The following is a 20,447-nucleotide window of genomic DNA, read 5'->3' as shown; positions in this document are numbered from 1 at the left end:
CCCCTTGGAGAGATGGCAGAATCCCCAGAATAAGCACAATGTTCTACCTATACATTTATGAAATGTGATATAAATGGATTCTGACAATTCCTCTCTCTCCTCCATTTCACTGCTGGGTTTCATCTAGTCTAGTGGATCATATGTTTCCAAAGTTCAAAAAAGAACACCCTGCGTTTTTGAATCCAAATTATGGGGTTTAAAGCTAATCAATTTATAAAAATGAAAGTTGTGGGCTAAAATGCATCAGGGTGGCCAATAGTCCAGTCCAGTCAGGGTCAAAGAGATGCTATTGATTATTTGCAGCTAAGTGTAGCAGAAAATTGCTAAGGTCTAACCAGCCAGCCTATGTAGGCCAGCTTTTCACTTAGACAAGTTGTGTGTTTGCTGAACCATGCAGCTGAGGAATAAGCATCTCTTAATAATGAGGAATAGTTGGAAGACAGAATTAGGTTTGCTGCATGTTATCTAGCTATGGTGCACCCTATTGCAAATAAAGACTCCTACAATTACAACCCCACAAATATTTTAATTGCTCTCAGAGGAGCTTGGCTAACATCACCACCAACAGTCTTCCTTTTCCATTTGTATTGGAGTTGTTTTCATCTTTTCAATGGTTTTCAGCTCTGTTGCCTTGATATTTATATGTGCATTTGTAGAACTGATTTGTTCCAAAATCCTCCCCAGATAGAAGCATGAGTGAGGATCTACATTTTTCCTCTAAAAATAATCATTTTATGCATTCCTTACAGCTGACATATCCCAACAACATTCCAGAAACGAAAGCACATTTCCAACTTCACGGTGCAGAATTTCACTCCAAAGAAAAAGCCACCAATGAACCTGGACAAATTCCTTTCTATATTCCTCATCACTGCTGCATAGATAGTTATCCAGTGGCACATAGTGAATCCCTTTCTCATGCTGATTGGGCTACCATTCCCAGTTGTCTTAAACCTGGAATCAACCACTCTGGTACCAATGAGCAACATTTAGGAAATGAGGCAGTAAACAGTCAGCAACTGACTTCAAGATTGTTTACAAAAAACTCAGATAAATCCTCCATAAACCTTGATGAAGGAGATAAAATTGCTTCCCCGCCTGCCAAGGAACAGCAAGACAGACCCTTAAACAAAATTAAAGGTAAAATAATGAAGAAGTTAACTCTTTCAATGGAGCGGCAGGCCAGAGCCCAAGCTCTGCGGAATTCACAACCAGAAGGGGCAAGAATTGCTCACCAAGACCAAGGAATTCTGGGGCCAAAGAATCCGTATTTTACTAGAGATGAACACATTCCAAAGCAACCTAGTTATGTTAGGTCTCCTGAATTCTCAGATAATCTTTTGGCTGTTTGGGATCCTGAGCAGAAATGTCCTAAATTTGTTGATAAATGTCCAAAAAGATGCACTGCTGCTCAGCCTAAATTGTCACTGAAGTTAATGGCTAATGTCATTAGAAAATCCATAGTAGAAGGTCTGGAAAAAAGTCAGGATGTGCATACCAAACGTCCTCTGGAAAACACGTTTAATTTCTCTCATAACCTGGCTCATCTTGATAAATGGAAAAATACTAAGTATCAGGAAGACTCCAGTGCACATATGCAAGAGTTGAATACTACAGAACAGGGCCTTGAACCTAGGAATTCAGTTATCTCTAATTTTCCCAGTTCAATTGAAGATTTTCGGTTTGATGATAAAAGCTATTTTCCAAAATATGATATGCATCTGAGATCATCCAGCAATACTCACCATGGACATTCTTACTCTAATAAAGTTGATGTTCCCACACTTTTACAAAGATTTACCCTCAAAGAAAATGCTCGGAAGTCATATATTGACTGTAATCAAAAGAACACGCTGCATCCATCTTTAAGGCAAAAGAATAAAAGTGATAATTCTATACTAGATAATCCAGTTCAGAGGAACAAGGTGTGGAATCTACCCAGTAATTTGAGGAATAAAGAAGATGACAGCATTAGAAGCCCTTTGTTAATGCCAGCTGTGTCTCCCACTACCATCTTTGATGTTGATAAAGTACTAAGTAATTCTTCCAAAGGAGAATATTTGGGTAAGCATGCTATTTAAAAATATTTTAAATTAAGATGACATATTACTCATTTGAAACATGTACTGTATTTTATTATACTACCATACTGGGAATCCCTCCTCCAATTTTCCCTGTAAAAGAGATGCTGGATTTTTTGGTCAGGATGCTTTAGAACAGGCATGTCAAACTGTTGGCCCACGGGCCGGATGCGTCATCTTGAAACCGCACCCACCCCATTGCCGGCATTGGGGAAAAAGTCACGATATGTCATGCGACATCACGTGACATCGTGAGTTTGACATGCCTGCATTAGAATGTTCTTTAAAAGAGCCATGGTAGCACAGTGGTTAGAATGCAGTATTGCAGGCTATTTCTGCCGACTGCCAGCAGTTTGATTCTCATCGGCTCAAGGTTGACTCAGCCTTCCATCCTTCTGAGGTCGGTAAAATGAGAATCCAGATTGTTGGGAACAAAATGCTGACTCCGTAAACCCCTTAGAGAGAGCTGCAAAGCACTGTGGAGTGGTATATAAGTCTAAGTGTTATTGCTATTTTTTTTAAATCCTCTTTAGAATACTTTGGGACTTCAATTATTTTTGAAAGGGAGCAGAAGATTGGTTTGTGATCACGTTTTTTCAGCATTCCACAGTCTTCTTGGCTGCCCATCTGCTACACTGAAACTTTCTTCATAGAAAATGTTCTTTCTCTGATGTCTTCCTTTGAGATATAATTGAAATGTAGGAGAGGTTTGCAGATCCATTTTATAAAGAAAATAATCAAAAGTGGTAAAATTACATGTAGCAGGGCTGTCTGTCTAAAACTCTATGTTGAAAGTCAGGATAGTCAAATTTACCCATCAATTACATCACATTTAAATTAAATGCAAGAATTCCATACGGGACAATAAAAGATTTCCAGACGTTTTTCTCTTCTTTTATATTGTTCTGAAAGCACTTTCTTTTCTATGAAATTGAATGGGAATCATAAAAATATAGAATAATACAAAATAATGCAGAATAATATAGAAAAATCAGAGAGACACGAGAATTCCTAGCAATCTTTGTTAGGTAGAACATATACAGGGTAGTGCCAGATTGTTTTTTTTTCAGTACTGAAGAAGGCAAATAATTTAAATTCTTGCATTCCTTAACTACTAGGTAGGATACCATTTACATATCTATCTAGTAATCTCATGGAATCGCTAGGTTGGGCTTGGATCAGTTGTTTGTGTGTGAGGAGGAGGGGCTACTCATTCACAGGATATAGATGAAGGGACCTTTTGTATTTTAGGCTCAGCAGTGACTGTAGCATTATGTAGCCTGAGCAGGAGGTTGATGACCTCCAAGGTCCCTTCCAACTTTACTCTTATGATTATGTGGTAGGACTGTAGCTGTAGTGTAGTAGGAACTAATTCTTAATCTCTTCTGTTAGTATAACCTAACTCCTAGCCTAGAATTCTAGCATTGCTTGAAATTCTAAGGAAAGTCAAGTACTATAAAGTTGATTACTAAGTCAAACCTATTTTGAATGTACACGTAAAAAGACACTAACTACATCCTCTTTTTGGACTTTGCTCTGAAGTTTCTTTCTTTAAAGGCAAATGTGCCCCAATTTATTCTAATTTAAAATGATGATGATGATGATGATGATGATGATGATGATGAAAGGGATCTTGGACGTCATCTAGTCCAACCTCCTGCTCAGGCAGGAAACCCTATACCATTTCAGACAAATGGCTGTCCAGTCTCTTCTTAAAAACTTCCAGTATTAGAGCATTCACAGCTTCTGGAGGCAGGTTGTTCCACTGGTTAATTGTTCTAACTGTCAGGAAGTTTCTCCTTAGTTCTAGGTTGCTTCTCTCCTTGACTAGTTTCCATCCATTGCTTCTTGTCCTGCTTTCAGGTGCTTTGGAGAATAGCTTGACTCCCTCTTCTTTGTGGCAGCCCCTGAGATATTGGAACACTGCTATCATGTCACCCCTCATCCTTCTCTTCATTAGACTAGACATAACCAATTCCAGCAACTGTTCCTTATATGTTTTAGTCTCCACTCCCCTAATCATCTTTGTTGCTCTTCTCTGTAACCTTTCTAGAGTCTCATCATCTTTTTTATATTGTGGTGACCAAAACTGGATGCAGTATTCCAGGTGTGGCCTTACCAAGGCATTGTAAAGTGGTATTAACACTTCACGTGATCTTGATTCTATCGCTCTGTTAATGCAGCCTAGCACTGTGTTGGCTTTTTTGGCAGCTGAAGCACACTGCTGCTCATATTTAAGTGATTGTCCACTAGGAATCCGAGATCCCTGTCATAGTTACTACAACTGAGCAAGGTACCACCTATACCAGGCATGTCAAACTGCCGGCCCATGGGCCAGATGCATCACGCTAAAACTATGCCCACCCTATTGCCAGCAATGGGGAAAAAGTCATGATACGTTGTGCGACATCACATGACATTGCGAGTTTGACATGCCTGACCTATACTATACCTGTGCATTTGGTTTTTCTTGCCTAAATGTAGAACCTTACTTTTTTCACCATTGAATTTCATTTTGTTAGATAGCGCCCAATGTTCAAGTCTGTCAAGATCCTTCTATACTTTAAGCCTGTCTTCTGGAGCATTCGACTGTTTATGAACTTTAATTTCATTTCCACGATGGAATTCTTTCATGAAATTTATTTGAGTACATTTCAAAAATGGCATTGTTGCAGGGAATGTCTTTTCTGAAGGATTCCTCAGTTCTCCTTGCACATTTCGTAAGCCATAGGAATACAAAATATATTCTGCTACTATTTGGATAACTTATCCTTAAAGATTTCTGATTCAGGGTCCTATTTAATATAACCTGTTACATGGGACTTTGCTCTCCTTCTCAGTTGTTGTCTGGTATGTTTTTATGTGAATTACCAAGGCATTTTCTCTTGCTATAGCTCCTGGCACTAATGATAGGTACTGCTCTTTTATGCTCTTTTTGGCTTAAAAGGCATAGTAGCAGAATAACCTGTTGAGAGTAGGGCACTGAAAACCTTCCTGGATCATAATCTTCAATTGTGTGGCTAAACCCTCCCAAATGGTGTTTTGTCCCTCCAAAGCACAGCGACATCTCTGCATGCCTTTACAACATGCATTTCTGCCATCACTTATAGCATATTCACAGTTACTCATCTGATATTACTGTGAAGCAAGAAGCCCTCAATCATCTTAAACAATGTGTCCTTCTCACTCCTGCCCTGAACATAAGTGAATCCAGGTGTTAATCATTAATCTTGCAGAAAATTAAGTGCAGCAGCAGATGTTCCTTACGCTTCTGTTGTTTAATTTAACAGGAGGAGGGGTTATATGAATTAGACAAGTAAATTGTTAGAGAGCAGATTCAGTTCCTGTTAAAACATAATGCTGATGACCTGGGTAATAAGTAGAGTTAGGGCATAATATTGAAAATCAACTTGGTGTGCAAGTTATTCCCAGAAATCTTCCTTTCTTTCCCATTGAGCTTTCTGCAGAGTTGCAATGTGTGTGCTTACAAACAGCACCTATTATTTAATATCTATTGTGAGAGATTGGGAGACTGAAAGTACAAGTGACATTTATTTAGATCCCATTAATGAAATATTTATGCTGCAGAAGGCTGAGTGATAAAGCCTCCATCAAGACATCCATTTGCTTCTGATTATATTTGTGACTTCTTTAAAAATATGACCAGACATTCTGACGCCAGCTATTTTACACTGAGCAGATGTCACAGAAGAAAAATGGGTGCCAGATGCTATAAGCCACATAAGAGCAATTTGTTTAAGAGCTGGCTCAGTCTTGGTGCATTTATTTATGCCACACGGCATGATAACGTGGCTAACTTGTGATATGCATTTTAATAACAGGCCTAATTTTTTAAAATATGGTGAGCCATTGTTGCACATAAAATTTGATATACTCACATTGTGAGGATGAGAATAGGATTGCCAGGCAGTGAAGGCCTTGAACAGTAGCCAAAATTTAATTAATGTAATCAGATTTACGAACTGTTGTTCGGGTCTAGCTCTGAGAAGCTATGAGCAGGTGCAGCGTAAGCGGTTGCACTCGGATCCTAGGAAAAGAATAAAGGCTGTGTCATTGAGACTTTTGATTCTCTTTCAGGATCTGAAGGTCTAACAGCCAGGAAACAAGCAACAATTGGCTATTGCTCATCCTCTTCTGATGGTGAATGGGAATGTAAGCCTTCACCACAACTCTTGGTAAGTCACTAAAGGGCTTTTCCCCCTAGACATTTGCTGTTTTCATTTGATTACGAACATGATCAACATTTAATGCAACCACCTATTTGTCTGTTTAATAGCATGTTAAGGAATCTTAAGAGGGAAAGGGGATAATAGTTTAACCAATCTCCCACAGAGGCAGCATGAACGACCAGCTATTTTTCTAGAGGACTCCTTAAGATAACAGATAACAGAATAACAGAGTTGAAAGAGACCTTGGAGGTCTTCTAGTCCATCCCCCTGCCCTATACTGTTTCAGACAAATAAGTTTCGGTCACAGAGAAAGACTAAGACTGGCTAAATAGAGTCAATTAAGTGCAATAATAAAATAATAAATAAATTTAAATGATTAAATATGCAATAATAGTCTGTGATTTCAATTTCTTTGTAGCAGAGCTTATTTGGTGGACCTAAATCTTAAAAGTAACATTCCCTGGAGTACAATTTGAGTCTAGGGAACTACAAGGATGCATCCATGTAGTTTTCTAGGCAGCAGTATAGACCGTGGCTTGCCATGGGTCTTCTTCCAGGATGCATTTTAAATTTCTTTATCTAGTTCACACAACCCTGGGGTTTCTTCTTGGGGGTCTTCCATCTAAGTCCTAACCAGCTCCAACCTTGCTTAATGCATTTTGAAAGCCAAAGTCAATTGGTAATCATCTACTATGTATAGAAACAGTATTAAGCCACAAGTTTTAGCTACTTGGAAAATATTTATTTACTGAAGACTTTTTTCATGCAATCTTGACAATTATAAAAAAAGCAGTGGGAACTTTCACTTTCTTACCCTACAAACCTATGAATAGTCCAATATGAAGGTCAGCAATTTTTTCTTTTCCACTGGCACACCAAACATTTAAGGGGAATTAATGTCTATGTTGGCTGGGGGTGGGGAAGGCAGAGATAATGCAGGGTAAATAAGGTAGTGTGTCTCATGTGGACAAAGCCAAGTTTTTTTTATCCCTTTCCAGAGTTTTGGCAGGAAACAGTCCCATCAATTTCAGCTCCAAAGAGTTCTAAAAAGATAGGACAAGAGGCTGTTGCCAATGCTGTCCTAATATTACAGGTTGGCATTACCTTATATGGTGCTAAGCCTCAGTCCCAGTACTGGCCATGCTGGTGGGGAGTGCTGAAAACTGCAATCTGCGAAGTCAAAAGTTTTTGTGTGAATCCCAAAGCTCCCTTCACATTGCACACCCTTTCTCATGCTGGACACAGGAAAAATGCAAGCTAGAATAAGGACAAAGGGAAGGGGAACAGTAAAAGAAGAACATCAAGTACATGTTCAAGGCTTGGGCATTAATATTCTGTTATATAAAATTATATTAAACAGGAATAGTCTGCCTTCCGTACACTCTTGTTTGTGTGTGGGGGTGAGAGAGAGAGGGAGGAAGGGAGACGGCGTATGTATGTATGTATATACTTTCATTTCAGGGATGGTATATATTTATAAATACGAGAACGTGTGGCCTGCCTGCTGCTAAAGCTTTCTTACTATTTCTTGGAAGAATCTGGCTGGCTACTGCTTTTTGTCAACGTTTTTCATTTATCAAATATTTATGCCCAGCCCTTTTTACCTCCAGTTCTACCTACTTTTTCTCCAGGCTCTGCCAGTTATTTGAACTTGGCTTTTCAGCATACTGCACATGACTGAATATGGCACTTAGCCACCAAAAATACAGTTCACCCTTGTGGATTCTCCTTGTGGGTTGCTTTGAATGGCTGTAGGAAGTCTCTCTTTTTATTTAACTTAAATCAAAATAATTCCCGATAACCTGAACACAACACCTAATTTTGCAAATACTCTCCTACATCTTATTTTACATATTTAAAGTATGAATTTACTGGTGAACTGCTGAGTCGTACAAATTTAATAAATAAAGAAAAAGCTCAAGCCAGCAGAAAAATGAAGAGAACATGGCAAAGAAGATTATGTGAATATACAACAGATAAAGCAGGCAACAGATGGGATGCTATGGGATATTGAAAAGAGAAAGGTACAAAAAAGAAAATAAGTTAATATAATTATAAAAGAAAACATTGTATTAAAACATAGTAATGTTAGTCAGTAAAATAAATGTACTGCCAGAGGGGAAGTGAAGTTATCTATTTATTTATTTTTAAATAAATCTAAAGATTCAGTAAAGACTCAAGCAACTGGAGGAATTAAAAAACAGTACATTACAGTGATAAGAGCCTTGGTGGAGCAGTGGACTAATGCCTCCTTAAGTAACACCAGCTGCCTGCAATTAGTGCAGGTTCGCATCCCACCAGGCTCAAGGTTGACTCAGCCTTCCATCCTTCCATCCTTCCAAGGTAAGTAAAATGAGGACCCAGATTGTTGGGGGCAATTAAGCTGACTTTGTAATAATGCCGCTTGGGGTGTGTGTGAAAGCCCTAATAAGCAGGCATATACATAGAATGAAGGCTACTGCTAAGTTTGTAAAGCCGCCCTGAGTCTTCGAAGAAGGGCGGGATATAAATGGAATTAAAATAAAAAAATAAAATAAAATAAAATAATTTTTTTAAAAAAGTCCGGAGACATGTAGGTACCTCAGGGAAAGAAAAAAAAGGTATTTCTTTTTTATTTGTTCTAGGTTTTGAACCAGTAATCTTATGTTTGCAAGGCAAGTGTAATGACCACCACATCATTGATGCAGTACTTATAAAAGGTTGAGCTAGAAGACATTAGAGATCAGTATCAGAAAGGAAAATTTAAACTAGCACATATAACTGTACACGTACCTTGAAGCTTTGCCTTTTTATATATGCATCTAAGTTAGGGTTGTGTTAAATTATTTATGTATTATGTTTTTGTGTGCATGTGTAGAAGAGGGGTCCCCAACTCCTGGGCCATGGCCCATTAGGAACCAGCCGCACAAGCAGTGTCGCCCACTGCATGCGAAGTTTCATTTGTGCATGCAGGGGATTAGATTGCGCACGTGAAACCATAACCTCCCCCCACTGCCGGTGGTGGCGGTCTGTGCAGCCAGAAAGACTGGGGAAGGCTGATGGAGAAAGAAAATGAGAAACCAAGCACCATTTTAGTATAGTGATTAAAGGCACCAGACTAGAAACTGCCTTACAGTCTCAAAAGGCAGAATAGGAGTGCAATCAATATAACAGTAATAATAATAAGACAGAAGTTGGACACAAAATACCTGGCTGATCTTGTTTTGTTTCAGAAGCTGAGGATGGCCTGATGAATATTGAAATGAGAAACTAAGTACCAGGGTTGTAGGTTAGACTGGGAAGTTGAAAAAAAACCCACTGAAAATCATTTCCTTAATGTTGCCGAGAAGACAGCAAGATTGTCTCTATGAGGTTCCCAGGAACTGAGCTTGGTTCAAAGAAGACTTTATGTTATTTCACTACAGTCATAAGAACATCTATTTCAGCAACCGTCTCTCACCATTATCTGTCACAGTTGTCCATTAATTCTCTGGAGCCTGCAATCCATCCATCTTCCACTGATTAAGCTTGTATGAAATTGGGGCAATTATTACACCGTTTTACATAGGTTACCAAGGTTTTCTCTTGAGGTCAAGTTGAATCCCTTTTTTGTTTTTAATATGATCTGAACCTCTCCTTTTAAAATGCATCTATCTAAGGTTTTCCTACTTCTCTCTAGAATATGAGTAGCAACCAAGTCTGAAATAATTTTCTGGCTTGCTCTGTCTCTCTGATAGTACAAAATCTCAGCCGTTTCAGTCATTTGTGGCTGCTGTCCAGGCATCAGCTGTTTCACTAGTAGAACTCCATGAAAGACGAGCTCTTGAAGTTAGCCAAAGGCGGCTGTTGTTGTTGTTGTTGTTGTTGTTGTTGTTGTTGTTGTTGTTGTTGTTGTTGTTCTTCTTCTTCTTCTTCTTCTTCTTCTTCTTCTTCTTCTTCTTCTTCTTCTTCTTCTTCTTCTTCTTCTTCTTCTTCTTCTTCTTCTTCTTCTTCTTCTTCTTCTTCTCCTTCTCCTTCTCCTCCTTCTTGAGAGCAGATTCCACTTGCTCATTCCCTGCATCACCTCACAGATTCTACCGCTTTTGGCTAACTCTGAAGAAAGGAAGTGGGTGGTAGTAGAAAACAATTTGTATGGTGGATTTTCAGGGCAGAGTACAGGCTTTGCCAGAAATTGCTGCTTAGGGGAACAGCATGAAGGAGAAGCTAACTTTAGCTACATCAAGGAGGGCTGTCCCTCTGAGAAAACTCTGAGGCTGTGTTTCTCTGTGTGGATATGTGTCAGGTATTTACACAAAAGTGCTGTCTTTCTCCTTTCTCCTATGGTTATGGGCTGTGAGAGGGTACTTCCAGGCGTTTTCTAAATGTTGCGAATGTTTTGAGTTATTCCAGCTTAGATGAGAGCAGAATTTGAGGCATTAGGCTGCTTTAAGTCACACTGCATCATTGTAATAAATAAGCTTGGTATATGGTTTTTGCCCTTGCCATAGCTTTTTCTCTATGTTAATGTGGAAAATTGAATCTTTCCTGGGAACGGCATTGGTGGCCTCCAACTTTAGATAAACGCTGGTTAGAAATGAAGAATGACCAGGGGTAGAAAACACCTGAGGGCCAGAGGACATAGACTGCCGCAGGTCATCACCTGGTTTCTGTGGATTTAGCTTTATCTCTTATTCCCTGGTGATATTTGTTGTTAAGTGAAGTTCACAATGATACTTCACTTATTCATGATTTTATTGTGAATGAAGCAAATGATATGTGGCACGTATTACTGAAACCTGGATTGTGTGGGCTTGACGCAGCTTTGCCCATCTGTATTTTCAGTGTGGCCTTAGCCCAGCAGTGGGACTGTGAGGATGCATTCTCAGCGATCAATAAGAAATACCAACTCCTTTGCCAAAAAGCCTTTTCTAATTTGGCTGGTGTTAGATCAAGACGAGGGATATTATTTGGTTGCCTGATGTTCTCCTTGGCTGAGGAAGCTAAGCTGGTCTTTGATGCAAAGTTATAGAACTCTAGGATGAATTTTTTTTTCTTCAGGCTGGGTCAGCTGCATATTAAGGGTATTAAGACTATCCAATTGGCCAAGACAGATCACTACCTGGAGAATGTAGTCTCATTGCCTCAGTTGCTCCATAGGGTTTGCCTGGGAGGATTTTCCAGAAGCTAAAACTATGTTTCTGTACTGGAAAATAGAACAGACTGTTGACACAATCTTACCATTTTTGGTGCTTTAGAGTCCATGCTTTTTCCATGTTTTCTGGGGAATTCCAGGCAATGAAGCATGGCAGCAAACCACTACAGCAAAAGGAGTGTTAGACCCACTTGTAGTTGACATGCAGTATAATCTTTTAGAAAATACAATCATGCCTCTTGTAGGTCATGAAGGTTACAAAGAAGGTTTACTTACTCCATTGCATCTCAAGCAGTTGCCTATTAGAATGCTTTAGGCTGCTCTAACAAACTCAGTCTGCATAAGGTGTTTTAAGGATAAAATTCTTTACTATCCAACTTGAATGCTATAGATAATGCTGAGCTATTTGGCACAATTTGGTCTAAAAATATGGATCTGCTTTCCATTGTTAAGGCTTGGGGATATGGCAAGATGGTTACAGCTCTCTAGCCCATTACATGTTCTCTTGCTCCCTACCCCAGTGTGGTTTACTTATATTATAAAAGGGGAATGATTAAGTGGAACATCCATTCCTGAAGAAAAAGAAGATAACTAAATACAGACAGCTTTCATCAGCTACAGTCATGTTACCAAAACCCATTTACAGGCAAGGTACTTGAAAAGATATTGCCTGTAAAACTGCTGACATTCTTGGAAGAATCCTATTAACACAGTCCTTTTCAGTCTGGCTTCCAGCCTGATTTGGGAACAAACTCAGCTATGGTCACCCTGTTAAATGACCTCCTGCAGAAAAGACAAAGGGAATATGTTTCACAGCTTAATGAGATGCTAGCAGGGAGTTAAATAGAACTGCTATAAATCAATTATCTTACTAGCCATGCCAATGGTAAAACATCAGTCCACAGTCTTTCACTGGTATTATAAGGATGCAGAATTTGAGTTGGCTGTCCACTGTGAGAATTCCAAGGGATGAGATGTAGAATGTGGTCAAACCCATAGGATCTAAGAGTCAAGGGAACAGGTGATAGATTCTCAGCACCAAGAAGGGGATACCACCAAATGTTCAAGCAGGACATAATACTGCTGAGCAGTTTTAAATGCACTAGTCCCCTATATTCCTCACCAGATACAGTTGAAGGTCTGCAGCTTTTGTTTTGTTAGGTTTTGAGCCTGCAAATCCTCAACTTAATGGTTGTTAGGTGCAAAGGATCAGGACCATACGTTAAGTTGCAGCATAGAAACTTTATTTAAATCTATACTCAAGAATCCAATCAACTAATGGCAGCATTAAATTGGCGCTAGATAAGGGTAACAAAATTCAAGAGGAGTGATGTGGATAATTTGTGGTAATATAAGGACTCTAAGCTCTAAGGCAGGGGTCTTCAAACACGGCCCTTTTATGACTCGTGGACTTCAACTCCCAGAATTCCTCAGCCAGGCATGCTGGCTGAGGAATTCTGGGAGTTGAAGTCCACGAGTCATAAAAGGGCCGAGTTTGAAGACCTCTGCACTAAGGCCTCATTTAACTCCGCCCTCTCCACCCAGCTCTGCCTTCTCTTCTCTTGTGTGGGTTTCCTTGAGAGGCACCGAGTAGGAGGAAAGATGATGGAAGCATTGTGGCCAAATATCATCCCCTCTCCTACCCACCCATGACCTACTTTGACCGCCATTTTAGATTGGATGAGCCAATCTTTTAGAGAGGGACTTGGTTATGGGAACATTGAGGAAGAAGAACAAGGAAACAGAAAAGTTGGAAAGAAGATGGAAGAAACTGAAAGCTGAAGCCTTAAAGATGATAGGCAGAGCAGGAAAATGGTGGTTGATAGGGAAAGCAGCTGTGGAGAGAGGTGAACAGGAGATTGGTTAGTGGTAGCAGAATAAGAACCCCAGAGTGCTGGCTGGAAATTAAGCCCAATATCCTGGCAATTACACTGTAGATCAGGGGTGTCAAACTGCCGGCTTCATAATACCGAAGCCACGGCCACCCCATTGCCGGCAATGCAAAAAGAGTTGTGATACATCGCAACACATTACATGACATGGTGAGTTTGACACCCGTGCTGTAGATGTAAACACCAGCAGGAAACCAAGCCCTCAGCGCTAGCAATTACTCCAAGCAATGTAGAGCACAGGCACTAAATTTCATAGTGGCAAGGAGAGGCCCAGAGCATTGGCATGCCAGCTGACAAAGATGATAACAAACCCTTGAGCACTAGCTGCACTGCAAAAGGTGAAACAGTGTGACAGCTATTCCAAGAAGACCTAGAGCAGGGATCTTCAAACTTGGCCCTTTTATGACTTGTGGACTTCAGCTCCCAAAATTCCTCAGCCAGCATGTCTGGCTGAAGAATTCTGGGAGTTGAAGTCCACAAGTCATAAAAGGGCCAAGTTTGAAGACCCCTGACCTAGAGTGACAACACTAGACAAGAGCCTGTGAAATACCGTACTCTCAGTGCCAATGAGAGGTCCCAGTGCCAGGCTATACACAAAGAGCTGGGAGAAAGATTTAAAATAAGAAATAAGACACCCAATAAAACAATAAAGGAAAAGTAAAATGGATTACACTGCATGACATAACCTGCAGGATAAAACAGTGTTGACGTAGAAAATAGAATTATAGAAGATAAATTAAAAGGGTAGAAGATTGTGTGAAAACAAATGAGGCTGGAACCTGATTTGAATTTAAAAGCATTATTTGGTAAATATTTGTGTAAGAAAAAGACTTGGTTCCAGGAATTCTCAAATGCTACCTGAATCTGACATTGTTCCCAAACTGAACCCACAACACAGTTCTTTCACAAGGCCAGATCGAGCTTTCTAGCTGTGGTCTTCTAGGTACTCAAAGACTGGGTGGGTTTGCTTTTAATTCCAGGTTTAAATCCTCAGCATTGGAATCAAGCACTGTGTGTGGGGCTTGCTATCATCAAAATTCAAAGATGCTATTTAGCCTGCTCCTTTTCTGAGGAAATTGAGGTGTTTGGCTGAGCCCTGAAAGTATGCTTCATTGATGCCCTTTGATATCCCCATATACTATGTCATGTATTGAAGGATGAGAACACAGTAGATTGACTCCTATGTGTACGAACAGTACCAGAATAGTGTTGGGTGACCATATTTCTTCTGTGGTTGCTAGAAGACATTACTTTGCCTCCAGTAGTATTTATGAAGCTGCTGAGGATAGTCAGACATGGAAGAGGAAGAAGAAAGAAAAAGAAAGGAAGAAGGAATCAGAACAGGCATATTGGAAGGAGAAGGAGGAGGAGGAGGAGGAGGAGGAGAAGGAGAAGAAGAAGAAGAAGAAGAAGAAGAAGAAGAAGAAGAAGAAGAAGAAGAAGAAGAAGAAGAAGAAGAAGAAGAAGAAGAAGAAGAAGAAGAAGAAGAACATCATCATCATCTTATCCTGGTCAAATGGATGCTTGGGTGACCATGCAAAATCTCAGAGCAACTGTACCAACACCCTTTTAGTGGTTGCAGATCTTTTACAGTATCAAGGAGCAGATGAGGAGAGACACTTTGAACAAAGCCCCTTACAGAATGATCTCTATAGACCAGGGATGTCAAACTGCTGGCCCACGGGCTGGATGCCTCATGGCAAAACTGCGCCCACCCCACTGCCGGCAATGGAAAAAAGTCACAATACGTCACAACACATCACGTGATGTTGCAAGTTTCACACCCCTGCTATAGACCAACTATTAGAACAGGATAAGTTTTATGTTTTTCTTGTAAGTAGCTAGCATTGCATTTTATTGTATTTTTATTCTTCTAGTGTGTAATCAGAACAGGATAAGTAATAAACAACACATCTACATTGAAATTTTTAATATTAAATCTGCCTGCATTTTGTATGAAGGCACTCTATTTTTTCTTTTCATGGTAGAGTATATGATTTAATATTTTGCAACAGTAGTAAGTTAAGGAAGATTTGAATGTAATGCCAGATTCCCTAATGTTTACTTTAGAACCACCAGGATTATTAGCTTGGTTTTATAGATGTGCTGTTTTATCTTAACTGACAGAAGATTACCATTTCCATTATCGACAGAAAATGTTAATGCCCAACTAAAGACTGTGGTAAGGCCCTTATTGATCAGAAAAAATGGCTCAGATTGTGCCCAGCAAACAGAGTCAAAGGCTACTTAACATTCACATTAAAAGGAAAGTCTATGAAAATCTGTGGCTAAGTGCAAAGTATTGATTTCCTTTGGTATGTGTTATTGTTTATTTTTGCAGGTTAAAAGTACTCTTAGAAGAAATAAAAAGTTGGCAAAAGAAACAAAGCAACTGGTTAAACAAGAGGAACTAAAAAGACTTCACAAAGCACAGGTAATTAATTTCTTACTCTACATGTAATGTGTTCAACAGTAAAAATGTGGCCAGTTTGGATGCCATTGTCTTCTGCCATATTATTGGGAAAGTGCAAAAATATTCCTTTTCGTTAGTGCTTACGTCCTTATGGAGATGGCTCAGTGGAGCCATATGTTCCTTCACTGTTCTCTTTACAAGCTATCCGATATGATTTTTATTTATCCTATCCTGAAGACATTTCCTGGTTGGGAACATGACCTCTCTTTGTCATTTCTTCTGACTGTTCCATGTTTAGATTTATTTGATTTTTATCCCACCTTTATTATTGCTTATAAATACCTTAAGGTGGTAAAGATACCTAATATTCCTTCCTCCTCCTCTTTTCCTCACAACAATCGTATGAGGTGAGTTGGGCTAAGAGAGAATGGCTGGCCCAAAGTCACCCAGTTTTTCATGCCTGAGGATTAGAACTCACAGTCTCTTTGTTCCTAGGCTAGCACCTTAACCACTAAATCAAACTGGCATTCCAGGTTTCCCAGTTCTCTACCTCGATGCACTATCCACCTTTCCATGGGTCTCAAAATTTTATATTAATTTCCTTTCTTGTTAGTTTTATATGTTTTCAATTTTACCTGTTATTTTTTTTCTTGGACTGATGGCTTTATGTCCATCAATTCATTTTACTGACAAATTTTGTGGGCCTCTGAAGCTCTGCAACCAGACTCTTTTTTAATAAGCGTGTGCTATTATTGTGGGTAATCTTTTTGCGGATGGAATAGGTTTTAGCTATTATTACAGTTGCATGACTGCTAAAGCACAATTAGGCAGTTTTGTTGGCACTATTGTGGTTCCTGACAATACTTGACATCAGAAATATATATTTATTTTATTTTTATTTTAATCCCATTTATATCCCGCCCTTCTCCGAAGACTCAGGGCGGCTTACAATTTAAGCACAAATCAATGTGCTTAGCAATAGCCTTCATTCTGTGTATATGCCTGCTTATTAGGGCTTTCGCCCCCCCCCCAAGGCGGCATTATTACAAAGTCAGCTTATTGCCCCCAACAATCTGGGTCCTCATTTTACCTACCTTGGAAGGATGGAAGGCTGAGTCAACCTTGAGCCTGGTGGGACGCGAACCTGCACTAATTGCAGGCAGCTGGTGTTACTTAAGGAGGCATTAGCCCACTGCTCCACCAAGGCTCTTGTCTGTGTTTAAGTATATTTTTTGGGGATAGGGACATAGAAAAACACCCAAAGGGATATGTTACGTACAGTATGCTGAAAGATCTACATTTAGTTCCCAGTATCTCCATGTAACAGTTAGGAAAATAGCAGTATCATTATAATGAGTCACTGTCTAATTGAATAGAGAGCCATGAAGTAGATACAGGTGGTCCTCAACTTACAACGGTTCATTTAGTGATTGTTCAAAATTACAACAGGACTGAAAAAGGTGACTTATGACCGTTTTTCACACTTACAACCACTGCAGCATCCCCATAGTCACATGATCAAAATCCAGATCATATTTCTGACAGTTGCAGTGTCTGGGGTCATGTGATCACTTTTTGTGACCTTCTGACAAGCAAAGTCAATGGGGAAGTCAGATTCACTTAACAACTGTAGCTTTGCTTACTAACTTAACAACTGTAATGGTTCACTTAACAACTGTAGCAAGTAAGCTTGTAAAATGGGGCAAAACTCACTTAACCAACATCTCACTAAGCAACGGAAATTTGGGGGGTCAGTTGTGGTCATAAGCCGAGGACTTTCTCTATATCAAAGTAGCATCTTTGAAGATTTCATTTCTTAGATTTATTTATTCATTTGTCCAGGCTATCCAACGGTTATTGGAAGAAGTGGAAGAGCAACAGAGAGCTCTTGAGGTGTATGGCGTACAGCTGGAGAGGGAACTACGAGGGGAAGCAGGTAAGAATGGCAGAAAATCTGAGATCTGAAGAACATGCCAGCCCTCCTGAAGCTGTTTGAGAAGTTGTAAGAAAATTCAGTTGCACTTAAGTTTTTAATCCTCCGAAAATAGATTGGAATAGAATGGGATACAGGAAACTTTTCGGCTTGTGGGCATTTTTGATTATGTGAGAACTTTCCCCCTTGGTATCATATGACGATTGTTGGGGACAGCAAGGCTAATCTTGAGAAGTACAGGACAATGTTCAACCACCTAATAGAAGTGAACAGCCGGAGTAGAGGGCAGTTTAGTTAGTGTTTGAGAGGCCACAAGAAAATTCCAGCTCGTAGGCTAGACTGGGGAACTGAAAGAAAATGGCAATTACCTTCTATATAGTTGCCCAGATATCCACACAGATATGTCCAGGAAGTCATCCAGAATCAAGCTCAATTATCAGCATGTTTATTTAGCGATAAATTTAAAGCTGCCCAGAGTCACCTTATAAGTGAGATGGGTGGCACAAATACTATTAAATAAACAAACAAGCAAACTTGTGAATCCCAGTATTCCCCACCACCACCACCACCACCAAATGAAGGAAGGAAAGCAGGTCATTATTTAAACCCATTGAAACAAACAAGATACTGGAAAGGAAAAGGATTTTTTTGGTCTCATCTCAGAATAGTGTTACTAAAGATTAATAGAGGAGATTTAATTTTAATTTTTTTTAATTTTAATTCCATTTATATCCCGCCCTTCTCCGAAGACTCAGGGCGGCTTACAAGCTTAGCAGTAGCCTTCATTCTATGTATATGCCTGCTTATTAGGGCTTTCACACACACCCCCAAGCGGCATTATTACAAAGTCAGCTTAATTGCCCCCAACAATCTGGGTCCTCATTTTACCTACCTCGGAAGGATGGAAGGCTGAGTCAACCTTGAGCCTGGTGGGACTCGAACCTGCACTAATTGCAGGCAGCTGGTGTTACTTAAGGAGGCATTAGCCCTCTGCTCCAATATGTGTGTGCATGTATATAGACTGTGTATACGTGGGTCATGTACGCGTAAGGGTAGATATATACTTTGAAATAATAGAAAATGCTCGTGGCTCGGGTTTTAGATTTTTGGCAGTGGTTTGCTCTCCAAGCTTGTTTTAATTTAGCTTCTGAACATTTAGGTAGCCTTATCAGGATTTTCCTGTCCTATTTTCCTTAGCTTATAAATGTCTTGTGTGATAGACAGACAGACAGACAGACAGACATGGAAGATAGATAGATAGATAGATAGATAGATAGATAGATAGATAGATAGATAGATAGATAGATAGATAGATAGATAGATAGGTAGGTAGGTAGGTAGGTAGGTTTACTTGGTTCAGAAGTGACTAAATTTGTATTCTTATGGGCTATCTTAGCATATCTCACGTAACTACATATTTCTACCAGAAGAGGCAAAATTTAAAAGAGGATAGAATTTTAGCACTTTACACTTGTGATCAATTAATCAATTCAATTTATTGTAGTCAAAAAACAGTACGTTATATTTGTGTAACAAAAAGAATAAGAGAAAGATGGAGGAACTCTTCTCTTTTCCATTCAGTCACTCTCTCCCTCCCTCTTTCACTTTTGTTACTTTCACATCCTCCCTTTCTAAGAAGACACTTTTCTCTTCAGTGACACGAACACTGCATTATAGAAAGACTGGGAAGAGGAGGGGGTGAGGAGGAAGAGAGGCTCTGAGTAGGCACTGGAGACTATTTGCTTAGTGCAGGGATCTCCAAATTTGAAAGCTTTAAGACTTGTGGACTTCAACTCCCAGAATTCCCCAGCCAGAATGGCTGGCTGGGGAATTCTGGGAATTGAAGTCCACAGTTTTAAAAGTTGCCAAGGTTGGAGACCCCTGACTTAGCGGACAATGCAGAATGAGGTGCAGTGCCTGGAGGTATCCTAGTGTCTTTGGACATCACTGTGGGCAGCAGCACAACTAAAACATAAGTAATTTGAAGATGCCATAGGTGTTTTCTAGCATAAGTATGATAGCATACTGGTCTTCATTGCACAGCAATGGTACTCTTTTTTTAAGCTGGAAGAGCAAAGTTATTTAATTGCTCCAAAGTATGCCAAATTATTTTTCAGCCCACAACAGGTGGTACCTTTTAAAAACCATCATGCATTTTGTCTTGTGAGAGACTTTAGATTTGCCTGGTGCTCAGCATAAATTTCTTGCTGTGAGCTGGCCTCATTCTATGCTTCCCCCCGCCCCCCCCCCAAGAAGGCTGGTTGCTTGCTCCAAGTACCATTTTGGAGATGGAATAGTGCTGATCTTTCCAGCTCATACACAACCTTGGCAATTACACATGGGAGGGTGCTTGATCATCTCCATTCTCTCTGATCTGGAATCTCACTTCTCCATCTGTGCTAACTCAGTGGTAGTAACAGTTTCTTATAAAAGGGGCACAAAGAAAACAAACCATAGCAAATGATACTGATACGAGGACACTGATATTAAAAAAAAAATCTCCCACAAGAGTCTTTATCAAAAGCATCTCTCTCTAACAAAAAGCAAAACAAGGCTTCTCATATGGATGGAACAAATGGGTGAAACTGCCCCAAAGTGTTAAAAACTGAATATTTGTGGCATTCAACAATGTACAGACTTTTAGTTAGATCTGCTAAGTTGTTATGCCATTATTTACTTGGCATGACTTGGGAGATGGAAGATTTCTGCTCCATTCGCTGTTGTTAGTAATTTAATTCCTTTTATTAAGGTAGGTTTTTTTCTGTTCTCTATAGATTGATCGATAGAAGCTGGTGTTCTTAAAAAGGGAGTGATTATTTCTCATTTGT

General features: G+C 39.6%; 1 protein-coding gene across 1 annotated transcript in view; it reads left to right on the top strand.

Moving 5' to 3' along the window:
* LOC310637734 (F-actin-monooxygenase MICAL2-like) overlaps positions 1-20,447 on the top strand; it is a gene marked incomplete at its 5' end in the record, with an annotated part of 47,305 nt that overhangs the window by 21,325 nt on the left and 5,533 nt on the right. The window contains 4 exons of the mRNA XM_083358235.1: positions 750-2,064; positions 6,180-6,277; positions 15,615-15,707; positions 17,529-17,622. Coding sequence (XP_083214361.1) covers positions 750-2,064; positions 6,180-6,277; positions 15,615-15,707; positions 17,529-17,622 — 1,600 coding nt within the window. The remainder of the gene's footprint in view (positions 1-749; positions 2,065-6,179; positions 6,278-15,614; positions 15,708-17,528; positions 17,623-20,447) is intronic.

This window comes from Vipera ursinii, assembly GCF_947247035.1.
Source record: "Vipera ursinii genome assembly, chromosome: 1".
NCBI classification, from domain to species: domain Eukaryota; kingdom Metazoa; phylum Chordata; class Lepidosauria; order Squamata; family Viperidae; genus Vipera; species Vipera ursinii.
This window is presented reverse-complemented; position numbering and strand designations above follow the sequence as displayed.